At 38.6% G+C, this 23559-nt stretch overlaps 1 protein-coding gene across 7 annotated transcripts in view; it reads left to right on the top strand.

Annotated features, from left to right (window-relative positions):
• IDE (insulin degrading enzyme) overlaps positions 1–23559 on the top strand; it is a 126442-nt gene that overhangs the window by 96043 nt on the left and 6840 nt on the right. For all 7 annotated transcript variants that reach the window (XM_004449999.5, XM_023585816.3, XM_071215773.1 and 4 more), the window contains 5 exons: positions 1763–1854; positions 2909–3020; positions 4623–4790; positions 6569–6841; positions 15636–15697. In XM_004449999.5, the coding sequence (XP_004450056.1) occupies positions 1763–1854; positions 2909–3020; positions 4623–4790; positions 6569–6841; positions 15636–15697 (707 nt within the window). The remainder of the gene's footprint in view (positions 1–1762; positions 1855–2908; positions 3021–4622; positions 4791–6568; positions 6842–15635; positions 15698–23559) is intronic.

The raw sequence follows: 23559 nt of genomic DNA, 5'->3' as shown, positions 1-23559 counted from the left end.
CAGTTACTAGCAAGAGTTTTACCTTTAAAAAACAACATATAATTGATTTAAAATATGTTGTCAAGAAATTGTGCCTGCCTTCAGTATGATTAAAAAGCAGATTTGTTTTTTTCTCCACTTTGTTAGAATGTGGGTCAGACGGCATGTGAATCATAACCAGAGTGAGTTCCAAAGTAAATACTACCTCATGACTAAATTCATAAACTCATGAGAAGCCTTTCTAAAATAGGCTTTATGAAGAGAAAGTCAGCACTTTTTTGAAATTTTCTAATAAATAGTCATTCTTTGTTGGTATATACACTCATACCAAAATCCAGTAATGTCAAGGTGGCTTAATTTGGAGACAGCTCAGTGTGAGAGGTTGACTGTCCCAATACCCTCTCAGTCAGTCAGCAAATCCAAATGCCAGGGTGGCAAGGGCCCCTGATATCAGTGTGGTCTAGCAGCATTTATTGGCTGCCTGCTGCATACTCTGCCCTGGGCTTCAGGTGCTTTGGATATGAAGCAATCAACTAGATGGGATTTCTTGGGTTGAGGAGCCCTAGTCTAGTGGGGAAGTGTAAATGTAAACAGGTCATTTCAGCAGAAGCAAAGGGTAAGTATTCTGATAGAGGTTCACAGAGAACACTGAGGGTGTCTAGTGAAGGGACTCCTAAGGAATATAGTGGAGTGGAGAGTATGCACTTTAGAGTTAGTGCCACCAAGGATTAAATCCCAGCTGTGCAACTTACTAGCTTGATGCCTGTGGGCAGGAAGTTTAAATTTTCTTAGCTTCAGTTTTTTTACCTTTAAAATGGGGGTAATAGTACATACTTTTTGGAATATAAAATATCAGTAAAACATCTGATCCATAGCAAACACTTGTTAAAATTCAGTTTCCTCCCCATTTCTCCTTAAATTTCACCCACAAATTTTAGCATTGGTAGATCTTGACTGTAGCAGGTATTATTGTGGTGTCCTAGTGGAAAAGGAACAACTCTTCCAAGAATTAAATTCATAAAGGTAAAAGGAATGAAGGAAATGGAAAGATCAGCATTGTGATACCATTTTAATACTTGTTGCAGTTAATATCCACCAATGGATGCTAAAATTGGGAAAACCTATGGAAAAACAGGTTATTTTATATAGTCTCAAAGTAGAATTTCCCCCCAAATCAGTATTTATTAATTACAATGGAAAAAATAGGCCTCAATAGGCTTTTCAGAATTGCTTATAGAGAATACATTGTTTTGAGTTATTCAATTATAACCAAAAGGATAAAATAATAAATTTATAGTGAAGAAATTTGGTAGACATCACCTTCACCAAGTGATCAATGTTAACATCACCAGTACTAGGACATATCAACATCATGTACCTGCTGATAGGATGCAAAACAACTGAACAGCGTTCTTCAAAAATCCTGTGGTCTTGAAAGAGAAGACTGGGTAACTGTCACAGATTGGAAGAGACTATGGACACATGATGCTGATAAATACAATGTGTTATCTTGGATTAGATGCTGAAACAAAAAGGACATTAGTGGAAGACCTGAAATCCAAATGAAATCTGTAGTTTAGTTAGTAGTATCATACCAATATTAATTTCTCAGTTTTGATAATTGTACTATGGTTCTGAAAGATGTTAATATTAGCGAAAACTGGGTGTGAAATATACAGGGACTTTGTAGTATTTCTGCAGCCACTGAGTCTAAAATTATCTCAAATTTAAAACAATACAAAACCTTATAGGTAGTGCCTAATATTTTTTTACACCTTTAAAGATGTCACCCTCCCTCGCCTTAAGGCCTTCATACCTCAGCTCCTGTCAAGGCTGCACATTGAAGCCCTTCTGCATGGAAACATAACAAAACAGGTGGGTTGTGTGCTTATTTTATGTAGTGTTTTAGCAACCTTTTATGTTTCAGACCAAGAGATTTCTTCCTCTGGTCTTTCATAAGACCAACACAATGTGATTACAAACACATTAGTTATTCACGCAAAACTCCTCTGCTTTGGAAGAAGGTAAGAGAGGGGACGGGATGGGGGAGCTGGAATGATGGTGGTTAACTGTGAGCCTCCTTTCCTCACAGCTGCCTCTGCTGTTGCCTGCCTTTCGTAGGCATAGGGGAAAACAGGAATACTTAGCCCTGCTCTCTCTATAGGGCAGCAAGACTGTATAGCAGATAAGAGTACATGATGTGGAATCAGACAGCCTGGATTCAAATCCCACCTGTGCCACATACTAGAAATGTAATCTTTTGCAAATGTCTTGACCCCTCTTTGCTCAGTTTCCTTATCTATAAAATTAAAGTTATAGTAGCCCTTACATCTTGCGTTATGATTAAAGTATATATTATCAGCAAACGTTTGGCACAGGGGGAAAGCATTTCAGAATTCCCATTGGCAGTCTGTTTCAAGAGCCCATACTCCCCACCACTGTGCTATACCACTTCTAAAACAATATGCCCAATATCAGATGTTAATACATCAGAAAGATGGGTTTCCTAACAAGGTTAATATTACTCCAAACAAGGCCTTGTGATTACACCCCAGGTATCTGCTTTTGGGATCATTCACATGGGACCAACTTTTCATCACCATTACCTCTCTAGCTTTGGCAGTGTCTCTTTCCTAGGATCAGGATCAATGTTGAAGATTGTCTGGGTCTTTGTTTCTCTTTACTGCACTATATTGACTATACTGAAAATAGACTATACTGAGAAATTCTGGATTTACCCATTTGAAAGAGCACATGTATTTAACTCTGATTTTAAAATCATTTTTATGATAGATGAGATTAGTTTATTTCACAAGCATATTGTTTTTGTATTGCTTGGACTACTATCCAATGTATTGTTTTTGTTTTCACAGGCAAGAGAAGTTTATGTTTTTGTAATGAACTGTGACAGATATGTCTTTCTTTCTAGGCTGCATTAGGAATTATGCAGATGGTCGAAGACACCCTTATTGAACATGCTCATACTAAACCTCTCCTTCCAAGTCAGCTGGTTCGGTATAGAGAAGTTCAGCTCCCTGATAGTAAGTCGAAATGCTGTTACTTTGGAAATGGACTACTTGGACATAATATTGTAGATGACATAGATGGGTTGAATTCACTTGTACATCAATGTTTGGTTTTATGGTAGTAGTCCACTGAGAGCCTCTACTGTTTGTGTAAGTATAGTTAGAGATAGAGAAATCTGCCAGAAATTTCTCTGTTGGTAGGCCAGAGAAGTGAAATTGGAGGTAGGTAATTAAAGAGAATGACACTGGGATTAATTGGTACTTGAGTGTAGAGGGGTTAGGAATTTAAAATATCATGAAGCTAAAGAGATGTTAACTGTGCAGCATGACATGAAATTTATTTGTAAAAAATGGAAACTAGGGAGCAGGTATAACTTAGTGCTTGACCATCCTGGGTTCAATTCCTGATACCAAAGGAAACTAGAATCATATAGTCATAATATTTAATTGGAATCATGTAGGCATCTTTGGCAGAACTAGTTTAGGAAATAAGTTTTAAGAGTAGTTTATAACGTATTGGGATTTTCAGTGTTAGGTTACTTTCACCTTAACAATGGTTTCTTCTGATATAAAAACTCATTAAGTGTTACTGTCAATATTGTTCAAAACTGTATAGTGGGAAATATATTAGAACAGGAATCAGAAGCATTGTTTTTGTTTGTTTGTTTTTTTAGTTCAAACTCAATTCTTGCTTGTCCCTCCTCATCTGTGCTTTTTTCCCCATAACAGTTTCATCCTCCTGAAATGGTACCTCCCTTCACCTCATTTCCCCGTGGACCTTGGTACACACCTACTTATCCTTCCAGTTTCATCTTAAAAACCAAGTGTGATTATCTATTTATAACTTTGATGAATTATTTGATCAATAGATATGACTTTTAGTCTTAGCTCCCCATTCTCCAACTTTGTATACTTGAACAGGTTGATCCCACTTCTCAAGGTCTTAACTTCCTCATCTCTAAAATGATGATGTTAGGCTAAGTTATCTATAGGCATTTTATACATAGTCCTCTATTTGTAAAATGACCTTAAGTGTTTGTATGGATAAACAATATTGGGAATAAATGCTAAATAGAAACAGAAGATACTAAAAGCTTAACTAGTAATTTTAAATTTTTTGTGTGGTTGTTAAAACGCAGGTGGTATTTCTATTGACATTCTGACATGAATTAACTAATTTGAATCTTGCACATACAGTATATTATATAGTTTATTAATGATGGATAGCATTAGCATTAATGCTTAGTCATAAAATGAATATTTTATAAGTTCTTTCTCCTTTAAACTCCATGATTGTTAATGGAGGGCCTACCAAATGTATATCACTATATTAGGATTCTCTTAGTAAGTTTAATGAGTGTCACATCCTAACAAATTAATTGCAGTTTGCAGTTGTCAAAACAACTGGTGGAGCAGATGTAGCTTGGTGATTCAGCACCTGCTTTGCATGTACAAGGTTTCAAGTTCAATCCGCAGTACCTCCTTTAAAACAAACAAACAACAACAACAAAAAACATCAACCAAATTGAACAACTTTAAAAAGCCAAACAAAACATGAACTTTAATAAGCCCTAAATAAGTTCTTGAACCTATGGCTTTCTTTTTGAAACTTCCTAGGAGGATGGTTTGTTTATCAGCAGAGGAATGAAGTTCACAATAACTGTGGCATTGAAATATACTATCAAACAGACATGCAGAGCACCTCAGAGAACATGTTTCTGGAGCTGTTCTGTCAGATCATCTCGGAACCTTGCTTCAACACATTGCGCACCAAGGAGCAGCTAGGTGAGAGGGAAGCTGGGGGAATAGCAACAACCATTGTCCTCAGAAAACTTTTTCCACATGTAGAATCTCCTAAATTATGCTTCGTGCATGCTCTATTCGGAGAAACTTGTGAAAACTTTGTTAATGGGTATCTGCTTCTGAAAGATAAACAATCACTATCTTATGGACATTAGGGCAATTCTTAATAAGATGATACTGTATGTCACCTATATGTCAATAAAAAGGATATTTTGGGGAAAGGCAGGATGATGCTAAGGGCTGGCTTTTGTGGGAAGCAAGATGGGAAGCAGACTAAATGGCAGCAACTGAGAAGAAGCAGTGAAGAAGGATTTGGGTATCTCCAAGTACCTTTCATTTTGAAAATAACCACCATGCTAGATGCTGGACATCAAAAAATGCATAAAAATGGATGATTCTTCCCCTCATGGAGCTCACAGTCTAATCAGAATCAGAAAGGCAGACCTGTAAAGGAATAATTACAGTACATATGATAAATGCTGCTATAAGGGTGTTCAAAGTATAAAGACTATGCTGAACCCACTTACTCAGCCTGGAGCATCCTAGATTGCTTCAGGCCCTAGCTGAGTTTTGAATGATAAGTAGAAATTGATCACAGAGGAAGGTGAGGATATGTATTCTAAACAAGGGAAGAGCAGTAGGACAAAACATGAAAATAATGTATTCTGAGGCATGGAAGGAGCCTCTGGGACCTTATGCAAGCATTAGTGTTAGAAGTCACTGTATAGACTTGGGATCTGAAGGGTGTTGGTAACCAGGGTGCTGCTCTACTGTGATTTAACTAAAAGAGGGCAGGCTGGAGATGGGGAATCTGGATTAAGGTAATGTCGTTGTCTAGGACGTCTTTTGACTTATGCACAGTCTAAGTTAATCTTATATAGAATGTTTTAGAAAACAGAAAGGCAAGGTTTGGCAGCCAAGAAAGAGAGACAGTGGCACTGCCCATTTGTAGAAATAGGAAAGGGATTTGGGAAGAAGATAACTCCATGTTTGCTGTGTTCAACTTAGCTGTGACTCATCCAGGTCTAAGGGTTTATAACCAGGGTTGGGTTTAGACCAGTCCACAGAGGTAAATTGGGTTAAAGACTAGTTTGGGGGCATTTTTTCATGTGCTGGTGAATCTGTGAGAGTAAATAGAACTACTAGAGTACTTATATAGAGGGAGAAGAGAGGTGGGATGCAGAGGCACCACAGCTGTTAGAGGTGGGGTTCAGAGTAGTGCAGCTGAAGGAGTCAAGCCAAAATCTTAGGTTTAGAAAAAGTGTTGCACATGGGCTCACAAGAAGGTAACAGAGTATGATCATATGTTAGCTTGGTATCTGCAGAATAACAGTCACAGAGTTGGTCTGCTAATTATATAACAAGAAATGCATTAATAGAGCCAAGTTCCCATAAGGAACTTGGATGTGGAAGAATGAAATGAGCCCAGCCTTTCATAGGGATGAGACTAATTTTAGCATGGATTGAAGGAAATTAACCAAATGAGTGAGGACTGTGGGATATGAGTTTAAATGAGAAATAGGTCTTTTTTTTTTTTTTTTCTTAAAGAAAAAGTTATCTCTATCTTTCTGTCCTTCAGAGAGCTTTTCTGCTCTGTCCTTAGGAACTGAGACTATCTAATTGGTAATATTTCTTTATAGGTGAGTAACATAAAGCCCTAAAGTAGATTTTATTTGCTCTAACATGATGATTTTTTAAAGATGAAAAGTGACCTGTGTCTAAAATGCCAAGATCCTGACTGGCTGGTGTTTGTGTTTCAGGCTACATTGTCTTCAGTGGGCCTCGTCGAGCTAATGGCATACAGGGCTTGCGATTCATCATCCAGTCAGAAAAACCACCTCACTACCTAGAAAGCAGAGTAGAAGCTTTCTTAATTACAATGGAAAAGTCCATAGAAGACATGACAGAAGAAGCCTTCCAAAAACATATTCAAGCATTAGCAATTCGTCGACTAGACAAACCAAAGAAACTTTCTGCTGAGTGTGCTAAATACTGGGGGGAAATCATCTCTCAGCAATACAATTTTGACCGAGGTAAGGAGGTAAATTAGGGTTCTAATATTTATGGATGATAAGTGTAACAATTGAGGTCATTAAGGTCATTCTACAAAATGCTATCTATTTTGTAAGTAATTCCAAAAGTGATTTGAGAGTTGGAGTAGTGCTTTTAAGGAATCTTTATTTAATGTAACAAAAATTTCCTATTAGAAACTATATTTTTCTCTTCTCCAAAACTTCTCTTCTACCTGTATCTCTTAGTAATGTGTTAATAACAAATCTAATTTCACTTTTTTTGTTCAGTCTCAGATAAAGGATATTAAATGTCGCTTTAATATCCTTTATTTCTTAAGTTCCCATAAGGTTATGGGAACAGATACGTAGGAATGTCTTTCCCATAACACTAATTAGATACAAAATTTGCTAATTGAACTCACCTGGTTCATGTCTACCCTAGAGGCACAATAGTTCAGTTTCCTTCCAGGATCTCCAAAGATTTTCATTGCCTATAGATTTGGAAGGACTGTGTTCCCCAAAAAAGGCTCCTTCTGACACCAACACGCTGAAGCTTTTGGCCAGGTCACCTTTTCTGGATTGTCATCTACTTCACCTGTAATTTTTCTAGCACTTGGGTTCACTTTTTTTTTTTTAAAGACAGTACCAGGAATTAAACCCAGGACCTTGTACATGGAAAGCAGGTACTCAATCACTAAGCTACACCTATAACACTTGGGTTCACTTCTTAATGATAATAGTACCTACCATTTACCTTGTGCCTAGTGTCATGTTGTAGTCATATATCATTTTCTTTAGTTCTCACTATAGCCCCATTAACTAGTTATAAACCCAGATTTTCAGATGAGAAAACAGACTCAGAAAGTTGAAGTAGGTAGTCCATGAAATGACAGCTCCTAAGCAGAGAGCCAGGATATGAACTCAGGCTGACCTGGCTCCTGAGCCAGGGCTTTTAATCACTACAAATGGTCCTGTTACTTAAAAAAAAAAAAATTTTAAATTTACTTTTTGTTGATACCTTTAATTAGGTAAGTTGTAGATTTACAGAAAAATCATATAAAAAATATAGCATTCCCATATACCCTCCCCCTATTACTAACACTTTGCATTAGTGTGGTACTTTTGTTATAATTCATAACTATAGTTCATCATTTACAATAGGTTTCACTGTTATACAGTCCAGTGTTTAATCTTTTAATTTTTATTCTAGAGGGGGATGGAACCTCTTACATTTTTTGAAAGTAACATTTTTGTGATGTATATATCTTAAAAAAAAAAAGAAAGAAAAAAATTTTTATTCTAGTAACATATATATGACCTAAAATTTCCTTTTTTAACCACAATCACCTGTATCATTCATCAGTTCTTGGGCACTTGGGTTGCTTCCATCTTTTGGCAATGATGAATACTGCTCCTATGAATATTGGTGTGCAAATATCTGTTAGAGTACCAGCTTTCACTTCTTTTGGTATATATCTACTAGAGGGTTAGGGAGGTCATGCATTCTATTCTTAGCTTGCTGAGGAACTCCGGAACTGTCTTCTGTAGTAGCTGTACCATTTTACATTGCCACCAGCAATATAAAAGCTATAAATATAAATGTATTATTTTTTTCTTGGAATGATTGTCTTCTGTCATTCAAATCTGCTATTATATGCCTCTAATGTATTTTTTTACCTCATCCATTTTGTCTTTCATTCCCATAAGCTCTTGTTACTTTTCTTTGCAGGCTTTTACATTGTTCTTTATGCTCATCCAGTGTCGTCTTAATATCCTTCATCTCTTTAGTCATATTTTCCTTCAACTTCTTGAATTGACTTAGGAGATCTGTTGTTTGTCTTAAATCCTGCATCTTGTCAGACTTTTTGGTTCCTTTGGCTGAGCCATCTCTTCCTGTTTCTTTGTATGTCTTGTAACTTTTTGCCAATGTTTAGGCATCTGAATATGTTAGTGAATTTACTCTGGTGGTTGATTTCTCTCTTGCCTAGTGGTTTTGTTTCACAGCTCTCTTTGATTTTTAGTTTAATTTTTTTACTTTTTAAAATTTGTCCTATTTAAGTAATCAAAACAGGAGCTGTGAGCTGCTAATGCAACACAGACTACACGTACAGTGCCTAGGAAAGAAATGAGAGGGACAAGCCTGTCTTCTTCACTCTCCCAGATGGCTAGCAAATGGCATTCCTCGGCAAACCCTTACACAGAGAAGAATCCTTCAGTTTCCACTGATTAGCTCTTCTGAACCAGCGATTTGAATTACAGTGGTTATATTCACTGACATGAAACTATACTCAGCCCTCAGGTGCACCCTCCCTCTTTCTAGAGAGAATTATGTCCTTTCCCTCTCTGTTGACTGCTCAGCCACAGGTTTTACCAAAGCTGTTCACTTTGGGTGTTGGGAATGGGTTGTGTTCCCAATTGCTGGGGCATCGATTATCAGATTTCCCTTTGGCCTCTCAGTTTCTCCATCCCCAGTCCCTCCCAGTAGAGGTGTGCAGCACTCTCCTGGTCTGCAGATCTCCAAAGCGGCTCCCTTGTATGACTTCTGTGCCTTCTTCCCCTATTGTACAAGAAAGCTATGCTCTATCTGAGATACTCCGATGCTGTCTTAGATCTAGATCTCTGTTGGTTTTTTTGTATTCTCTGTTTCATTTTTTGTGCTCCAATCTTTGTTATTTCTTTCCTTCTACTTGCTTTGGGATTAGTATGCTGTTCTTTTTCTAGTTTTACCAAGTATGCAGTTAGGTCTTTGATTTTAGCTCTTCTTATTTTATTTTTTTAAATATGTTTTATTTATTTTTAAAAGATACATAGATCACACAAAATGTTACATTAAAAAAGTATAGGAGATTCCCATATGCCCCAGTCCCCACACTCCCCATTTTTCTCATATCAACTCCTTTCATTAGTGCAGTACATTCATTGCATTTGATGAATACATTTTGGGGCACTGCTACACAGCATGGATTATAGTTTACATTGCAGTTTACACTCTCTCCCAGTCCATTCAGTAGGTTATGGTGGAATATATAATGTCCTTGCAATATCATTCAGGACATCTCCAAGTCTGGAAAATGCCCCCATATTCCGCCTCTTTTTCCCTCTCCCTGCCTTCCGCAATTCCAGTGGCCACTGTCTCCACATCAATGATATAATTTCTTCCATTGCTAGAATCAGTAATTCTATAGTAGAATACTGGTAAATCCATTCTAGGCATATTTTATTCCCAATCCTGTGGACTCTGGGGTGGTGATGCCCACTCCACCTCTTAATTGAGAGGAGACTTTGATCCCACATGGCTAATGGTTGGGATTCTCCTGCTTGCAGTTGTCGTCTTGCTCAGTTTTTTGGTGTGGTTGGTTCTTCTTATTTTTATTTTTTTAAATTCTCCTTCCCCACCCCCTTGTCGTTTGTACTTGCTGTGTCTGTTCATCTTATTTATTTAAGAGGTACCAGGAACTGAACCTGGGACCTCCGATGTGGGAGGGAGGCACCTAATCATTTAAGCTACCTCCATTCCCTGCTTTTTGGTGTGTCTCTCATTATGTTTTTCCTCTTGTGTCTCTTGTTGCATCATCTTGTCATGTCAACTCACTGTGCCTGCCTGTCATGCCAGCTTTCCCTCCTGCTTGTCCTCTTTAGGAGGCCGCAGGAACCTCTGCTCCCTGCTTCTTATGTCTCTCATTATGTTTTTCTTCTTGTGTCATCTTGTGTCAGCTTGCCGTGCTTGCCTGTCACTCCAGCTCTTCTTTAGGAGGCACTGGGAACCAAATCATGGACCTCCCATGTGGTAGACAGGAACCCAATTGCTTGAACCACATCCACTTCCCACTTCTTTTTAAATGTGAGCATTTAGGGTCATAACTTCCCCCATCAACATTGCCTTCGCTGCATCCCATTAGTTTTGATATGTTATTTTTTCATTTTCATTCATCTCATGATATTTCCTGATTTTCCTTGTGATTTCTTCTTTGGCCATTAATTAAGATTGTGTTATTTAACTTCCATGTATTTGCAAATTTTCCAGTTCTCTGCCTCTTAATGATTTCCAGCTTCATTCTATTGTGGTCGGTGAAGATGCTTTATATAATTTCTTTTTTTTTTTTTTTTTTTAAGATTTATTTACCCTGCCTCCCATTGTCTGCTCTCTGTGTCCATTTGCTATGTGTTCTTTTATGTCTGCTTGTATTCTCAGTAGGCAGCTCTGGGACCTGATTCTGGGACCTTCCGGGGTGAGAGAGATGCTCATTCTCTTGTACCACCTCAGCTCCCTGGTCTGCTGCATCTCTTATTGTTTCTCCTCTCTGTCTTTTTTTTGTTGTTGTTGTGTCGTATTGATGCACCAGCTCTCCACATGGGCCAGCACTCCTATGTGGGCCAGCATTCCTGCATGAGCCAGCTCTCCACACAGGCCAGCTCACTGTGTGGGCCAGCTTGCCTTCACCAGAAGGCCCCAGGAACTGAACCCTGGACCCTCCTATATGGTAGACAGTAGTCCAATTACTTGAGCCACATCCGCTTCCCTATAATTTCAATCTTTTAAAATTATATTGAGTCTCATTTTGTGACCCAACATGTGGTCTCTCCTGGAGATTGATCCATGTGCACTTCAGAGGAATATATATCCTGCTGTTTGGTGGTACAATGTTCTGTTTATGCCTGGTAGGCCTTTCATTTATCATAGTATTCAAGTTCTCTTTTTCCTTATTGATCTTCTGTCTAGATGTTCTATATTTTGATGGCTAGTATATTGAAGTCTTGAACTGTTATTGTAGAGTTGTCTATTTCTTCCTTCATTTTTGCCAGTGTTTGCCTTATATTTTGGGGAACTGCGGTTAGTTACATTAATATTTATGATTGTTATTTCTTCTTGGTGGAATGACCCTTTTGTTAATATATAGTGTCCTTTGTCTCCTGTAAAAAGTTTCTTTTTTTTAATTTGAGAAGTTGTGAGTTTACAAAACAAGCATGCATACCGTACAGGATTCCCATACATTGCCCTACCACCAAAACCTTACATTATTGTGACACATTTGTTACAAATGATGAAAGAACATCATCATAATATTACTGCTACCTAGAGTCCATAGCTTATATTTGATATATTATTCCCACAAACCATCCTGTTATTAACATCATGTATTAGTCTTGTATATTGTTGCAGTTCGTGAGAGAATATTCTTATATTTTGCTCGTTAACCACAGTCCTTCATTCATCACTGGTTTCTTTGTGTTACATGGTCCCCTGCCTTGTACAGTCCATCAAAAGTGTACACTCACTGGCTCTCAGTTTCATCACAGAGTTATGCTGTCAACAGCTCAGTCCACGTTAGAACATTTTTGTTACTCCAAAAGGAAAAATCCCATACCACCTTTTATAACCCCATTATTGACCCTTAGTGTTGCTATAGTACTTAGTCATTTCTGTAAAAATATTACAATGTTTCTGTTAACTATAGTCTATATGTAACATTCCCATACCCCTCTGTTTCCCCTCTTTATAGTATTTTTCTCCCCCTCTACCGCTATACATTTTGCATGTCCGTTATAAGCAAGTATATCTTTTTCTTGTTCACTTGTATTCTGACTCTTGTAGGAATTAAACAGTAGAGTTGTATGTTGAGTATACAGTACTATTGGGTTTTGCATGTACACTTTTAGTTACTCTTACTGTTAGATCTTCATTTCTTCACACCACTCCAAGCCACTCTATCCAGTCTTTTCCTTTCCTCCTGCAGATCTCCTTTTAGTAATTCTTTTAGGTTGGGTCTTTTGTTGACATATTCTCTCAGTTTCTGCTTATCTGTGAATATTTTAAACTCTCCCTCATTTTTGTGGCATAAAGAATTTTTGGCTGGATATTTTTCTTTTTTAGTACCTTAAATATATCATACCACTTCCTTCTCACCTCCATGGTTTTTGATAGGATATCAGCACTTAGTCTTATTAAGGATCCCTTGTATGTGATAAATGCTTTTCTCTTGCTGCTTTCAGAATTCTCTTTATCTTTGGCCTTTGACATTTTGATTAGTATGTGTGTTGGAGTAAGTCTGTGGGTGTTTATTCTGTTTGGAGTACATTGTCCTTCTCAGACATGTATATTTATGTCTTTCATAAAAATCTGGAAATTTTCGGCCACTGTTTCCTCACATATTCTTTTTGCCCCTTATGCTGTTTCTTCTTTTGGGGCACCCATGACATATGTTTGTGTACTTTGTGCTGTCACTCAAATCTCTGATACACTGCTCAAGTTTTTCTCTTCTTTGTGTTCTTCTGACTGTGCGATTTCAAATGTCCTTTCCTAGTACATTGACTCTTTCTTCATCCTATTCAAATCTGCTGTTTTATGCCTCTAGTGTATTTTAATGTTAATTATTGAGCCTTTCATCCCCATAATTTATTTTTTTTTTTTAAACTTTGAAAATCTTCTTTATATTCACATGTTGTCTTTTTATATCCTTTATATCTTTATTCCTTCATATCCTTGAATTGATTTAGGAGATTTGTTTGAACTTCTTTGATTAATTGTTCCAAATTCTTTTTCCTCTGAAGTTTTAATTTGTTCCCTTGACTGAATCATATCTTCTTGTTTCTTAGTATGGCTTATAATTTTTCGCTGATATCTGGGCATCCAATTATTATTATTATTATTATTTTGAGATACTGGGGGCTGGGGGTTGAGCCCTGGACCTCATATGTGGGAAGCCAGCACTCAATCACTGAACCACATTGGCATCCCTGCGTTGATTGGTTGGTTTTGTTTTTTCAGGAGGCACCAGGAACCAAACCTGGGACCTCCCATGTGGGAGGAGGGCACTCAACTGCTTAAGCCACATCCATTCCCCATCTGATTTATTTTGATGTGTTAACCCTGAAGGATAACTTCTCCCTCTTGCCTAGGGTTTTATTGATTGGCTTAGCATTAAGATTTCCTTGATGCTTGGTCCAACTTAATCTGGACCTTTAGAGTAACCTATGTTTTTTCACATTTTCTCAGCTCTTCATCTGATTCTCGCCCTGCTATATGGTACCATTTTGTTTTCTAGAAAGATATCTTTAATATCTATCTAAATAAGTAATATTACACACAAGACATAACCATCATAGGCTTTTATCAAAGTTTAATTATTCCTCATTAAATAATTTTAATTTCATAGTAAACAAAACATAACACATGTATTTATGCAAATTAACTTTAAGCATAGTATAATTTAAAAGTCCTCAGTTACTTTTGCATCATCATAATATAGGAGCTTTAATGTAATTGAAGACATAAAATTTGTAGTGCTTATCTCTTCCTTGTAAATGCTGGAAATTTCTTGTAAAAACCTTATCTGACTTAGGAGGAATAATAGGAAATAGGCATAGCTCACTCCACTCTATCTTATCACACATAAAAATAAAAGTAATGCAATTTTCAAAACTTAAGATTACACTTTTTGTACAGTTATTTTGCCTCCAGGAAGAAGTGTCCTTTCCTCTTTGTTCCTTCTCCAGGAATTTTGGTCAGTTCCGTTGGTTTTTGTGCAGAATTTTCCCCCCAGCTCCTGTAGTTTGTTTAAATTCTTCCCTCAACTCATTGCCCCCTTTTCCTTGCTCTTATCAGTTTTGGGACCTGTCTCGTCTTAAACCACTTCAGTTTCCCCCACCCCCTTTTTTTGTGAGTCTTTTTTTTTTTTTTTAATAATGGCTTCATTCCTGACAGTAGTCTTTCCTTTGAAATCTCTTTTATCTGATGATATAACCTCTACAGTTCCCCCCTCCCTGATGTCTCCTGCATCTGTTTGCTTGTTGTCTTTTGCTCACTGCCTGCTCAGCTGTCTGTTTCTTTTTTGTTAGGAGGCACTAGGAACTGAACCTGGGAGAGGCAAATGAGAGGCAGACACCCAACCCTTGAGCCACTTCCATTTCCTGCTTTTTTTTTTGTTTTTGCTCATTGTTTACTTGTTTGCTCATTGTTTGCTCATTGTCTGCTTGTGGTTTTTGCTCGATGTCTGCTCGTTGTTTGTTGTCTTTAGGGGGCACCAGAAGCCGAACCTGGAACTTCTGTGAGAGGTGGGCACCCAGCTACTTCAGCCATATCTGCTCCCTTGTTTTTTGTTTTTTTTTTCGTCTCTGGTTTCTTCTCCATTAGGGTATCCTGACCTGGGATCAAGAATGGGTCAGTCCAGAGGTTGGATCAATCCAGAAAGGTCCATTTTGCATTTAAGTGGTCCAGCAAACCACCTAAAAAAGACTGGACTGAATGTGTGTACCTCTTGCAACAGTTCTGCCGTGGGCTCTGTTTTTTCTTCCTGGAGACACTTTTGTGTGTGCCACTCCTCAGACGCTTGTGTTCTTTCCTAGTTCTCTGCAAATTTGGGTCCCTGTGCCTGGATATGCATGGGGTTCTCTGTCACTGCTCTGAGTGACTCTATAGTTTGTATCTGCAACAGGAGGGACCAGTGCCATGCTCCCTCTGTGCAACTCCCAAGCTGCTTGGTACCAAGTGAATGGGAGAGGTCCACAATGATGGGTTGGAATGGAAACCTGATTTTGGAGATTCTTTTTCTTTTTCTTCAATTAAGTGTTTGTGGAGTCCTTCTCCATCTCTGTCATCCTCCAGAGTTCAAGCAAGTAGGATTTGTCCTTTTGTTATTTGATTCTAAAGGGAGACTTTTCCAGGGGATGTCCTCTTTTACTGTTACTTGAAATTTACTACCTTATAGAGTAGATGGTCACTTAAAAGTGTCAACACTTAAGCAGCTTGAAGAAGTCTACTGTCATTCCTGGCTACTTAAAATTGAATATTAATAAATTATTATTTGGTTACTTTTAGATAATACAGAAGTTGCATTTTTAAAAACACTTACCAAGGAAGATATCATCAAATTCTACCAAGTAAGTTTAATTCACATATTTAAATTTTTATTTATATGGAACTATTGTGTGCTTTTTGTGCTGCTTTTAACCCATTCACGTCAAATTTACAAAGGTGTTTTTATGCATTTAAGTATTTTTGACACAAACACCTATTACTCTTAGAAGAAGTATAGAGGATTAGTATCATCCTAGATACACTTTTCCTTTCCCCCTAGCCCAACAAGTGTGTTGGTCCTGCCTGACTTCAAATCCACATCTTTAGGTTCCCTTTTTGTTTCTTCTCTCCTATTCTGAATGTCAACCCACAGACATTGCTGAGATTATTTGGTGGGGACAAGAGCAAAGAAAAAAAATTGAACACGAGAATCTGATTCTTTTCCATGCTCTGACAACTATATATTTTTGTCACCTATTTAGGCTGATTCTTAAAAATAAATGATTCTCACCTTTGAACTGTTTTCAGAGGTCTTAAGAGTTTTGAATGCCTGTACACACTGAAAATGTTTTCAAGAGAAAAGAAAGACATGCCTGTACACTTAAAGGTCTGAACCATCTAGATTTACCCACCTACAACAAAATCCTAAAAACATCTAAGACAACTAGCAAAATTTTTGTTAATTAGATATATAATGTGTAACAAGCTTGCTAAGTACAGAAATTGAATATTTATGATGTGTTAGAGTTATACTTATTTAAATATTCTTTGTAATACATTGGGGCCTCTAAGTTGTGTGAGATACTTACGTCATTTTGCAGAACAAGGAGCAAAATTATGCTCTCTAATTACCAAAGCACCTTAGAATTGTTCCTTAGTGTTCTAACCACTTCTTTGATTTATTAGGTGCCAAGCCTTTGGTCAGCAACTCAGTCCCACTTCAAGCTAACCCTCCTTTGGAAAGAGATCATCTACTTTAGTGTCATTTTCCAGGAATATATTGTAGCTGCCAGTATAAGTCAATACTTGCAGTTCTCATTAGAATGATTTTGAGTGAGTCGTACTATAAGGCCTAGTGACATTTTTTTTCCTGTGTGAGTATTATCAGTGCCCATTTAATTCACCGCTGCTGGTACTGTGTGAGAGGGCGAGGAAAAAGAAACAGTCCCTGACCTCTAAGTGCTGATAGATTCCTAGGAGAAGATGATCTTGTACATAGGCAAGTTAGTTACAACCCTTCTACCCTTCAATCTTTTTTTTTTTTTTAAAGATTTATTTTTATTTATTTAATTCCCCTCCCCTCCCCCGGTTGTCTGTTTCCTGTGTCTTTTTGCTGCGTCTTGTTTCTTTGTCCGCTTCTGTTGTCGTCAGCGGCACGGGAAGTGTGGGCGGCGCCATTCCTGGGCAGGCTGCTCCCTCCTTCGCGCTGGGCAGCTCTCCTTATGGGTGCACTCCTTGCGCGTGGGGCTCCCCTACGCGGGGGACACCCCTGTGTGACAGGGCACTCCTTGCGCTCATCAGCACTGCGCATGGGCCAGCTCCACGCGGGTCAAGGAGGCCCGGGGCTTGAACCGCGGGCCTCCCATGTGGTAGATGGACGCCCTAACCACTGGGCCAAAGTCCGTTTCCCCTACCCTTCAATCTTTTGCAAGCCTACTGCTTCCAGTGTATGCAAACAAGAGTTAATATAGCCAGTAATACCTGAACAATAGGAGAATATAAGTTTCAGAATTTGTCAACAAAAGCCATTGTTTTTAACGTATCCTTTTTCAGCAGTGAGATTTGAGCCTTTTTTTTTTTAAGATTTATTTATTTCTCTCTCCCTCCCCCCCATCCCCGCCCCGGTTGTCTGTTCTGTGTCTATTTGCTGCATCTTCTTTGTCCGCTTCTGTTGTTGTCAGTGCACGGGGAATCTGTGTCTCTTTTTGTTGCGTCATCTTGCTGTGTCAGCTCTCCATGTGTGCGGCACCATTCCTGGGCAGGCTGCACTTTCTTTCGCGCTGGGCAACTCTCCTTACAGGGCACACTCCTTGCGCATGGGGCTCCCTGCATGGGGACAACCCTGCATGGCACGGCACTCCTTGAGCGCATCAGCACTGTGCATGGGCCAGTGCCACACGGGTCAGGAGGCCCGGGGTTTGAACTGCGGACCTCCCATGTGGTAGGCAGACGCCCTAACCAGTGGGCCAAGAATGCTTCCCCCAAACTACTTTAACTATTTTGCAGCAATATCCTTTAAAAATATATACTTGACAAAATTCTCATCTCAAATATAACCCCCAAGTAATCTTTGTGTACATGAAGAGAGAGCTACAATAAGACAATAAGGAGAGAGTTAGACATAGGAACAGTGCTCCAGGACATGTGTCTACTGCCAGGGCTATCAGTGGCCTAGAGTGACCCTGCCTAGAGCTGCTAACCTCACTCAGTGCCCTTAGCTTCTCTGAAGGTTGCTTTACCTGTGGGCCCTCAGCAAGAGCATGTATGGCCTCTGAAACAGAACTGGGGCTCAGCGCCACCATCTGTTAGCTAGCTCTTTGACCTTGGCCAAGTTACTTAAACTTGTGAGCCTCAGTTTCCTTATTTAAAAAATACAGATTATTTGGAGTATTAATTGAGACATAGTATGTAAAGTCACTGGTACTTGGTAGCATTTAATAAGAAGTTTCTATTGTTTCATCACTAATGATACCCAACCCCAGGGTTTTGATACTTAAAATTTTACTTTTTGTACTTTTGTTTCTGGTCTGTCTTACTCAACATAATGGTATGTGTTATAGCATGTATCTAAACTTCATTCCTCTTTACAGTCGAATAGATTCTGTTGTGTATATATACCACTGTTTATCCATTCATCTCTTGATGGATGTTTGGGTTGCTTCCACCTTTTGGCCTATTGTGAATAATGCTGCGATAAACACTGCTTTCCAAATATTTGTTCAAGTCCCTGTTTTCAGTTCTTTTAGGTATATACTTAGAAGTAAAATTGCCATGTCATTTGGTAATTCTGTGTTTAATGTTTTGAGGAACTGACAAACTGATTTCCTTAGCAGCTATACCTTTTTACTTCCTACCAACAATGTACAGGTTCCAATTTCTCTGCATCCTTGCAAACACTTGCTGTTTTTTGGTGTTTGGTTTTTTTTAATAATAACAATCCTGGTGGGTGTGAAGTGGTACCTAAAATCAGAATGTATTTTCCTCCTAGATGTTATAAAACAATTTTAGTTGCATTTATTTACTGTTTAAGATTGTTTCACTTTGTGATATTACATAGCTGTTTTTGTTAGTTGCCTACAAAAGAGGGTTACCACATTCAAATCTTTGGTTTCTAAGATTCATTTAAGAAACAGATAAATGGGTATTCAAAAATGAATGAATTTTTGAATACCCATTTATCAGTTATGGGTATTCAAAAAGAATAATGCAGGAAGTGGATTTGGCCCAACGGATAGGGTATCTGCCTGCCTACCACATGGGAGGTCCAAGGTTCAAACCCAGGGCCTCCTGACCCATGTCATGAGCTGGCCCACACACAGTGCTGCTGAGTGCAAGGAGTGCTGTGCCACACAGGGGTGTCCTCCTCATAGGGGAGCCCCACGCGCAAGGAGTGCGCCCTGTAAGGTGAGCTGCTCAGTGTGAAAAAAGTGCAGACTGCCCAGGAATGGCGCCACACATGTGGAGAGCTGACACAGCAAGATGACACAAAACGAGATGCAGATTCTGGGTGCTGCTGGCAAGAATACAAGCGGACACAGAAAAACACACAGCGAATAGACACAGAAAGCAGACAGCTGGGCGGGGAGTGATGGGGAAGGGGAGAGAAATAAAAACAAACAAAAAACATCTACAAAAAAAAAAAAGAGAGAAGAATGCCCTAATGGAGCTTACTCTGTTTCCAGAGGAAATGTTTTTTTTTTCTTCCACAGATTGCATTATTCATTGAAAATTATAAATAATGCCTGATTATAAAATTTTTGAAAATGACACCTGTAAGTCTTAATCTTCTTGTCTTGAAAAAATAAGAGTGTTTGTTAACCAAGTTTGAGCTAGATGTAGAACAGCATTTTCCTAGCTGTATTCCATGGTGAACTGGTGTCCTGCAAGATATTAATAAGTAGATATTAACCCTAGAAAAATGGGTTTCATGACCATTAAGTTTGGGAAAAACTGTACTCTTTATTCTCATTTTTATTTATTCTCATTTTTGGAGAATCGCAGAACATTTTCACATTTTAAAAGTTTTATGAACCCCCACAGACTTCTTTAGACCAGTAATGCTATATATATATATTTTTTTGTCTTTAAACTTTTCATTTTGAAATAATTTCAAAATTACAGGATAGTTGCAAAAGTAATGCAAATTCCTTACGACGTCAGAATACCCCAGATACCCAGATCCAGGAATTTCAACATTTTGCCACATTTGCCATATCTGTCTATATCTGTTAATCCATTTGCTGAACATTTGAGTGTAATTTTGCTCCTTGAACACTTTTTACTGCCATGTACATTTCCTAAGAATAAGGATTTTCATTTAATGTACCTATGTAACCACCTTAAATGCAGTTAGCAAGTTTAAGAACTTAACATTGATATAAAACTGAAGCCTATGTTACATTTTTTTCATATGTTCTAATAACATCCCTTTAAACTTTTTGTCCCCCTTGTTAGATTCCATCCAGGGTCATGTATTGTATTTAATTGCCATTGTCTCTTTAGTTGCTAATTCTTTATTAATTGTGGGAGCATATATACAATGTAAACTCTACCATTTCAGTCACTCACAAGCATACCATTTAGTGGAATTAATTATATTCACAAAATTGTGGTACCCTCACCCCCTTCCATTTCTGAAACTTTCCCACTGCCCCAAATAGAAATCCTACACCCATTATGCATTAATTCCCATTCCCCCTACCCTGCACCCCTACTACTTTAACTTATCCTTTTACTGGAAACCTGTATTCTAATTTCTATATGAGCTTGCATATTCTCCATTATTTTCTTTGTAGTTACCCTGGGGCTTAAATTCAGCATCCAAAATCTGTAACAATCTTGTTTGCTTTGATATCAAATTAACTTCAATATTATGCGCATGTTGTGTTCTCATAACCCTCCATCTCCCCACTTTTATGTAGTTAGATAAGTCAAAACTACTGGTTTATCTTTACATTTTATGCATTTGTCTTTTAGACATTGTAGATGGTAAAAAGTGGAATTCCATACCAAAAATACAATGGTACTGGCATTATATTTATCCATGTCATTACTCTCACTGGAGACTCTTTATTTCTTCATGCAACTTCAGTCAGTTGTCTAGTGTCTTTCTCTTTCAATCTGCAGCTCTCTCTTTAGCATCTCTGTTAGAGCCAGTCAAGTGATTATGAACTTCCTCAGCTTTTGTTTATCTGACAATGTTTCCCTCATGTTTAAAAGGCATTTTTGCCAGATATAAGAGTCTTCATTAGCAGTTTTTTTGTTGTTTTCAGCACTTTGATTATGTCATCCCACTGCCTTCTTGCCTCCATGATTTCTGATGAGATATTGACACTTAATCTTTTTTTTTTTTTTTAAGATTTATTTATTTATTTATTTCTCTCCCCTGCTCCCCACCCCGGTTGTCTGTTTTCTGTGTCTGTTTGCTGCGGCTTCTTCTTTGTCCGCTTCTGTTGTTGTCAGCGGCACAGGAATCTGTGTCTCTTTTTGTTGCGTCATCTTGTTGTGTCAGTTCTCCGTGTGGGCGGCACCATTCTTAGGCAGGCTGCACTTTCTTTCGCACTGGACGGCTCTCCTTACGGGGCGCACTCCTTGTGCGTGGGGTTCCCCTACGCGGGGGACACCCCTGCGTGGCATGGTGCTCCTTGCGCGAATCAGCACTGCGGAATCAGCACTGCGCATGGGCCAGCTCCACATGGGTCAAGGAGGTCCGGGGTTTGAACCGCAGACCTCCCATGTGGTAGACGGACGCCCTATCCACTGGGCCAAGTCCGCTTCCCGACACTTAATCTTATTGAGGCTTCCTTGTTTCTTTTCTCTTGCAGCTTTCAAAACTTTCTCTTTATTTTTGGAATTTGCTAGTTTGATGATAATATATTGCATTGTGAGTCTATTTGCATTTTACCTGTTTGGAGTTAATTGAGCATCTTTGATGTGTACATTCATGTCCTTAACTTTGGGAAGTTTTCAGCCATCATTTATTCAGATATTCTCTCTGCTCTTTTCTTTCTTTTTCTGTGATTCCCATAATGCCTACATTGGTATGCTTGATGGTGTCCCACAGGTTCCACAGGCTCTGTTCACTTTTATTCATTCTTTCTGCTCCTCCGGCTGAATGACTTTAGTTGTCTTATCTTCGGGTTCTCTGGTTCTTTCTTGTGCTGGCTCCTTCTGGTATTAGATTCTTCTAGGGAATTTTTTTTTTTTTTTTTAAGATTTATTTATTTCTCTCCCCTTCCCCCACATTGTCTACTCTGTGTCCATTTGCTGTGTGTTCTTCTGCATCCTGCTTGCATTATTATCAGGTGACACCAGGAAACTGCGTCTCTTTTTGTTGTGTCATCTTGCTGTGTCAGCTCTCCTTGTGGGGCGCACTCCTTGTGTGTGGGGCTCCCTTACGCAGGAGCACCCCTGCGTAGCATGGCACTCCTTGTGCTTGGCAGCACTGCGTGTGGCCAGCTCATCACACAGGTCAGGAAGCCCTGGGTTTGAACCCTGGACCCTCTATATGGTAGGCGGACACGCTTATCAGTGAGCCATGTCTGCTTCCCTGGGAATTTTTAATTTCATTAATATAGTCTTCCAACTCTGTTTGATTCCTTTTCATCATTTCTGTGTCTTTATCAATATTCTCTTTGTGTTCATCTGTTGTTTTCCTGATTTCCTTTAGTTCTTTGTCCATGTTTTCCTTTAACTCTTTGAGCATAATTAGGACCATTTTTTAAAAATCCACCATTGATGGTTTCCTGTTTTTTGTTTTTGTTTTTGATTTCTATGTTTCGTAATCATTTGTTGAAATCTTGACATTTTTATATTTTAATGTGCTATTCCTGGAATTTATACTCTGGAGCCTCCGTTCCTTAAGCTTGTATTCAGATAGTTATAAGATGGATATTTCCTTAAATCCCAGGAGCTACGAAAAAACAAAAAGAAGGGAAAAAAAGAAACCCCCTTTCCCAATCTTTACAGATTGGTCTGTGCGAGTGCTCACCTTCAGAGCTGAGATACATATGACAATGTGTTTGGAGAATAGCTCTAGGCAAAAGTGAAAGGGCTTCCCTGGCCCTTTCTATGCATACATCTTATTTTGAGTACACTTCCCACCATTTACAAGGATATGAATGTGTTCTATTCCCTAGGAAATAACATATCCTCAAGGTCATAGGCATTGCCCCAAGCAGCTATGATTGTCTGCTTTCCCACAGTATTCTGTAGGAGAACTCTATGAGCTGCCTTCTACACACATCACAAGTTCTAAGATGGTGAGCCCGCGAAGTGTCCTGATTCAGTCTTTCAGGTTGCCACCAGACAGAATGGACCAGACATACATTCCTCCAGTAGGTCCACAAGGGTTATTCTGTTCCCTCCTGAACCAAGACTAGGGACCCACACTGAAAGCACAGGCTGTCTCTATACCAGGCTAGTGAGGGGATAGGGAAGGGTCCATCAAAGGTACCAGGAAATTCTAGCATTTTTAAGTTGCCTCTTTCTTGATTCAGTGCTTGCCCTGTTAGTGCAGTCCTTTAACTATTTTCTGGAACTTTGAGAAAGGTGTTTCTGTCAGTTCTTGTTGGTTGTTCATTGCTTCTGTGGAGTGTCTCACTCTACCATCTTAATCAAGGCAGGGAAATAGTGCTTTAATTTTGATTAACAAAATATTTCCTAAACTAATTTTGCACAGAAAACCTTTAAATATTTTCTGGGACTCTAGCGTTCCTGAAAACAC

The sequence above is a fragment of the Dasypus novemcinctus genome, chromosome 6 (assembly GCF_030445035.2).
Source record: "Dasypus novemcinctus isolate mDasNov1 chromosome 6, mDasNov1.1.hap2, whole genome shotgun sequence".
NCBI lineage: Eukaryota > Metazoa > Chordata > Mammalia > Cingulata > Dasypodidae > Dasypus > Dasypus novemcinctus.
Note: the sequence above shows the minus strand (reverse complement) of the source record. Positions and strands in the feature narration are given on the sequence as shown.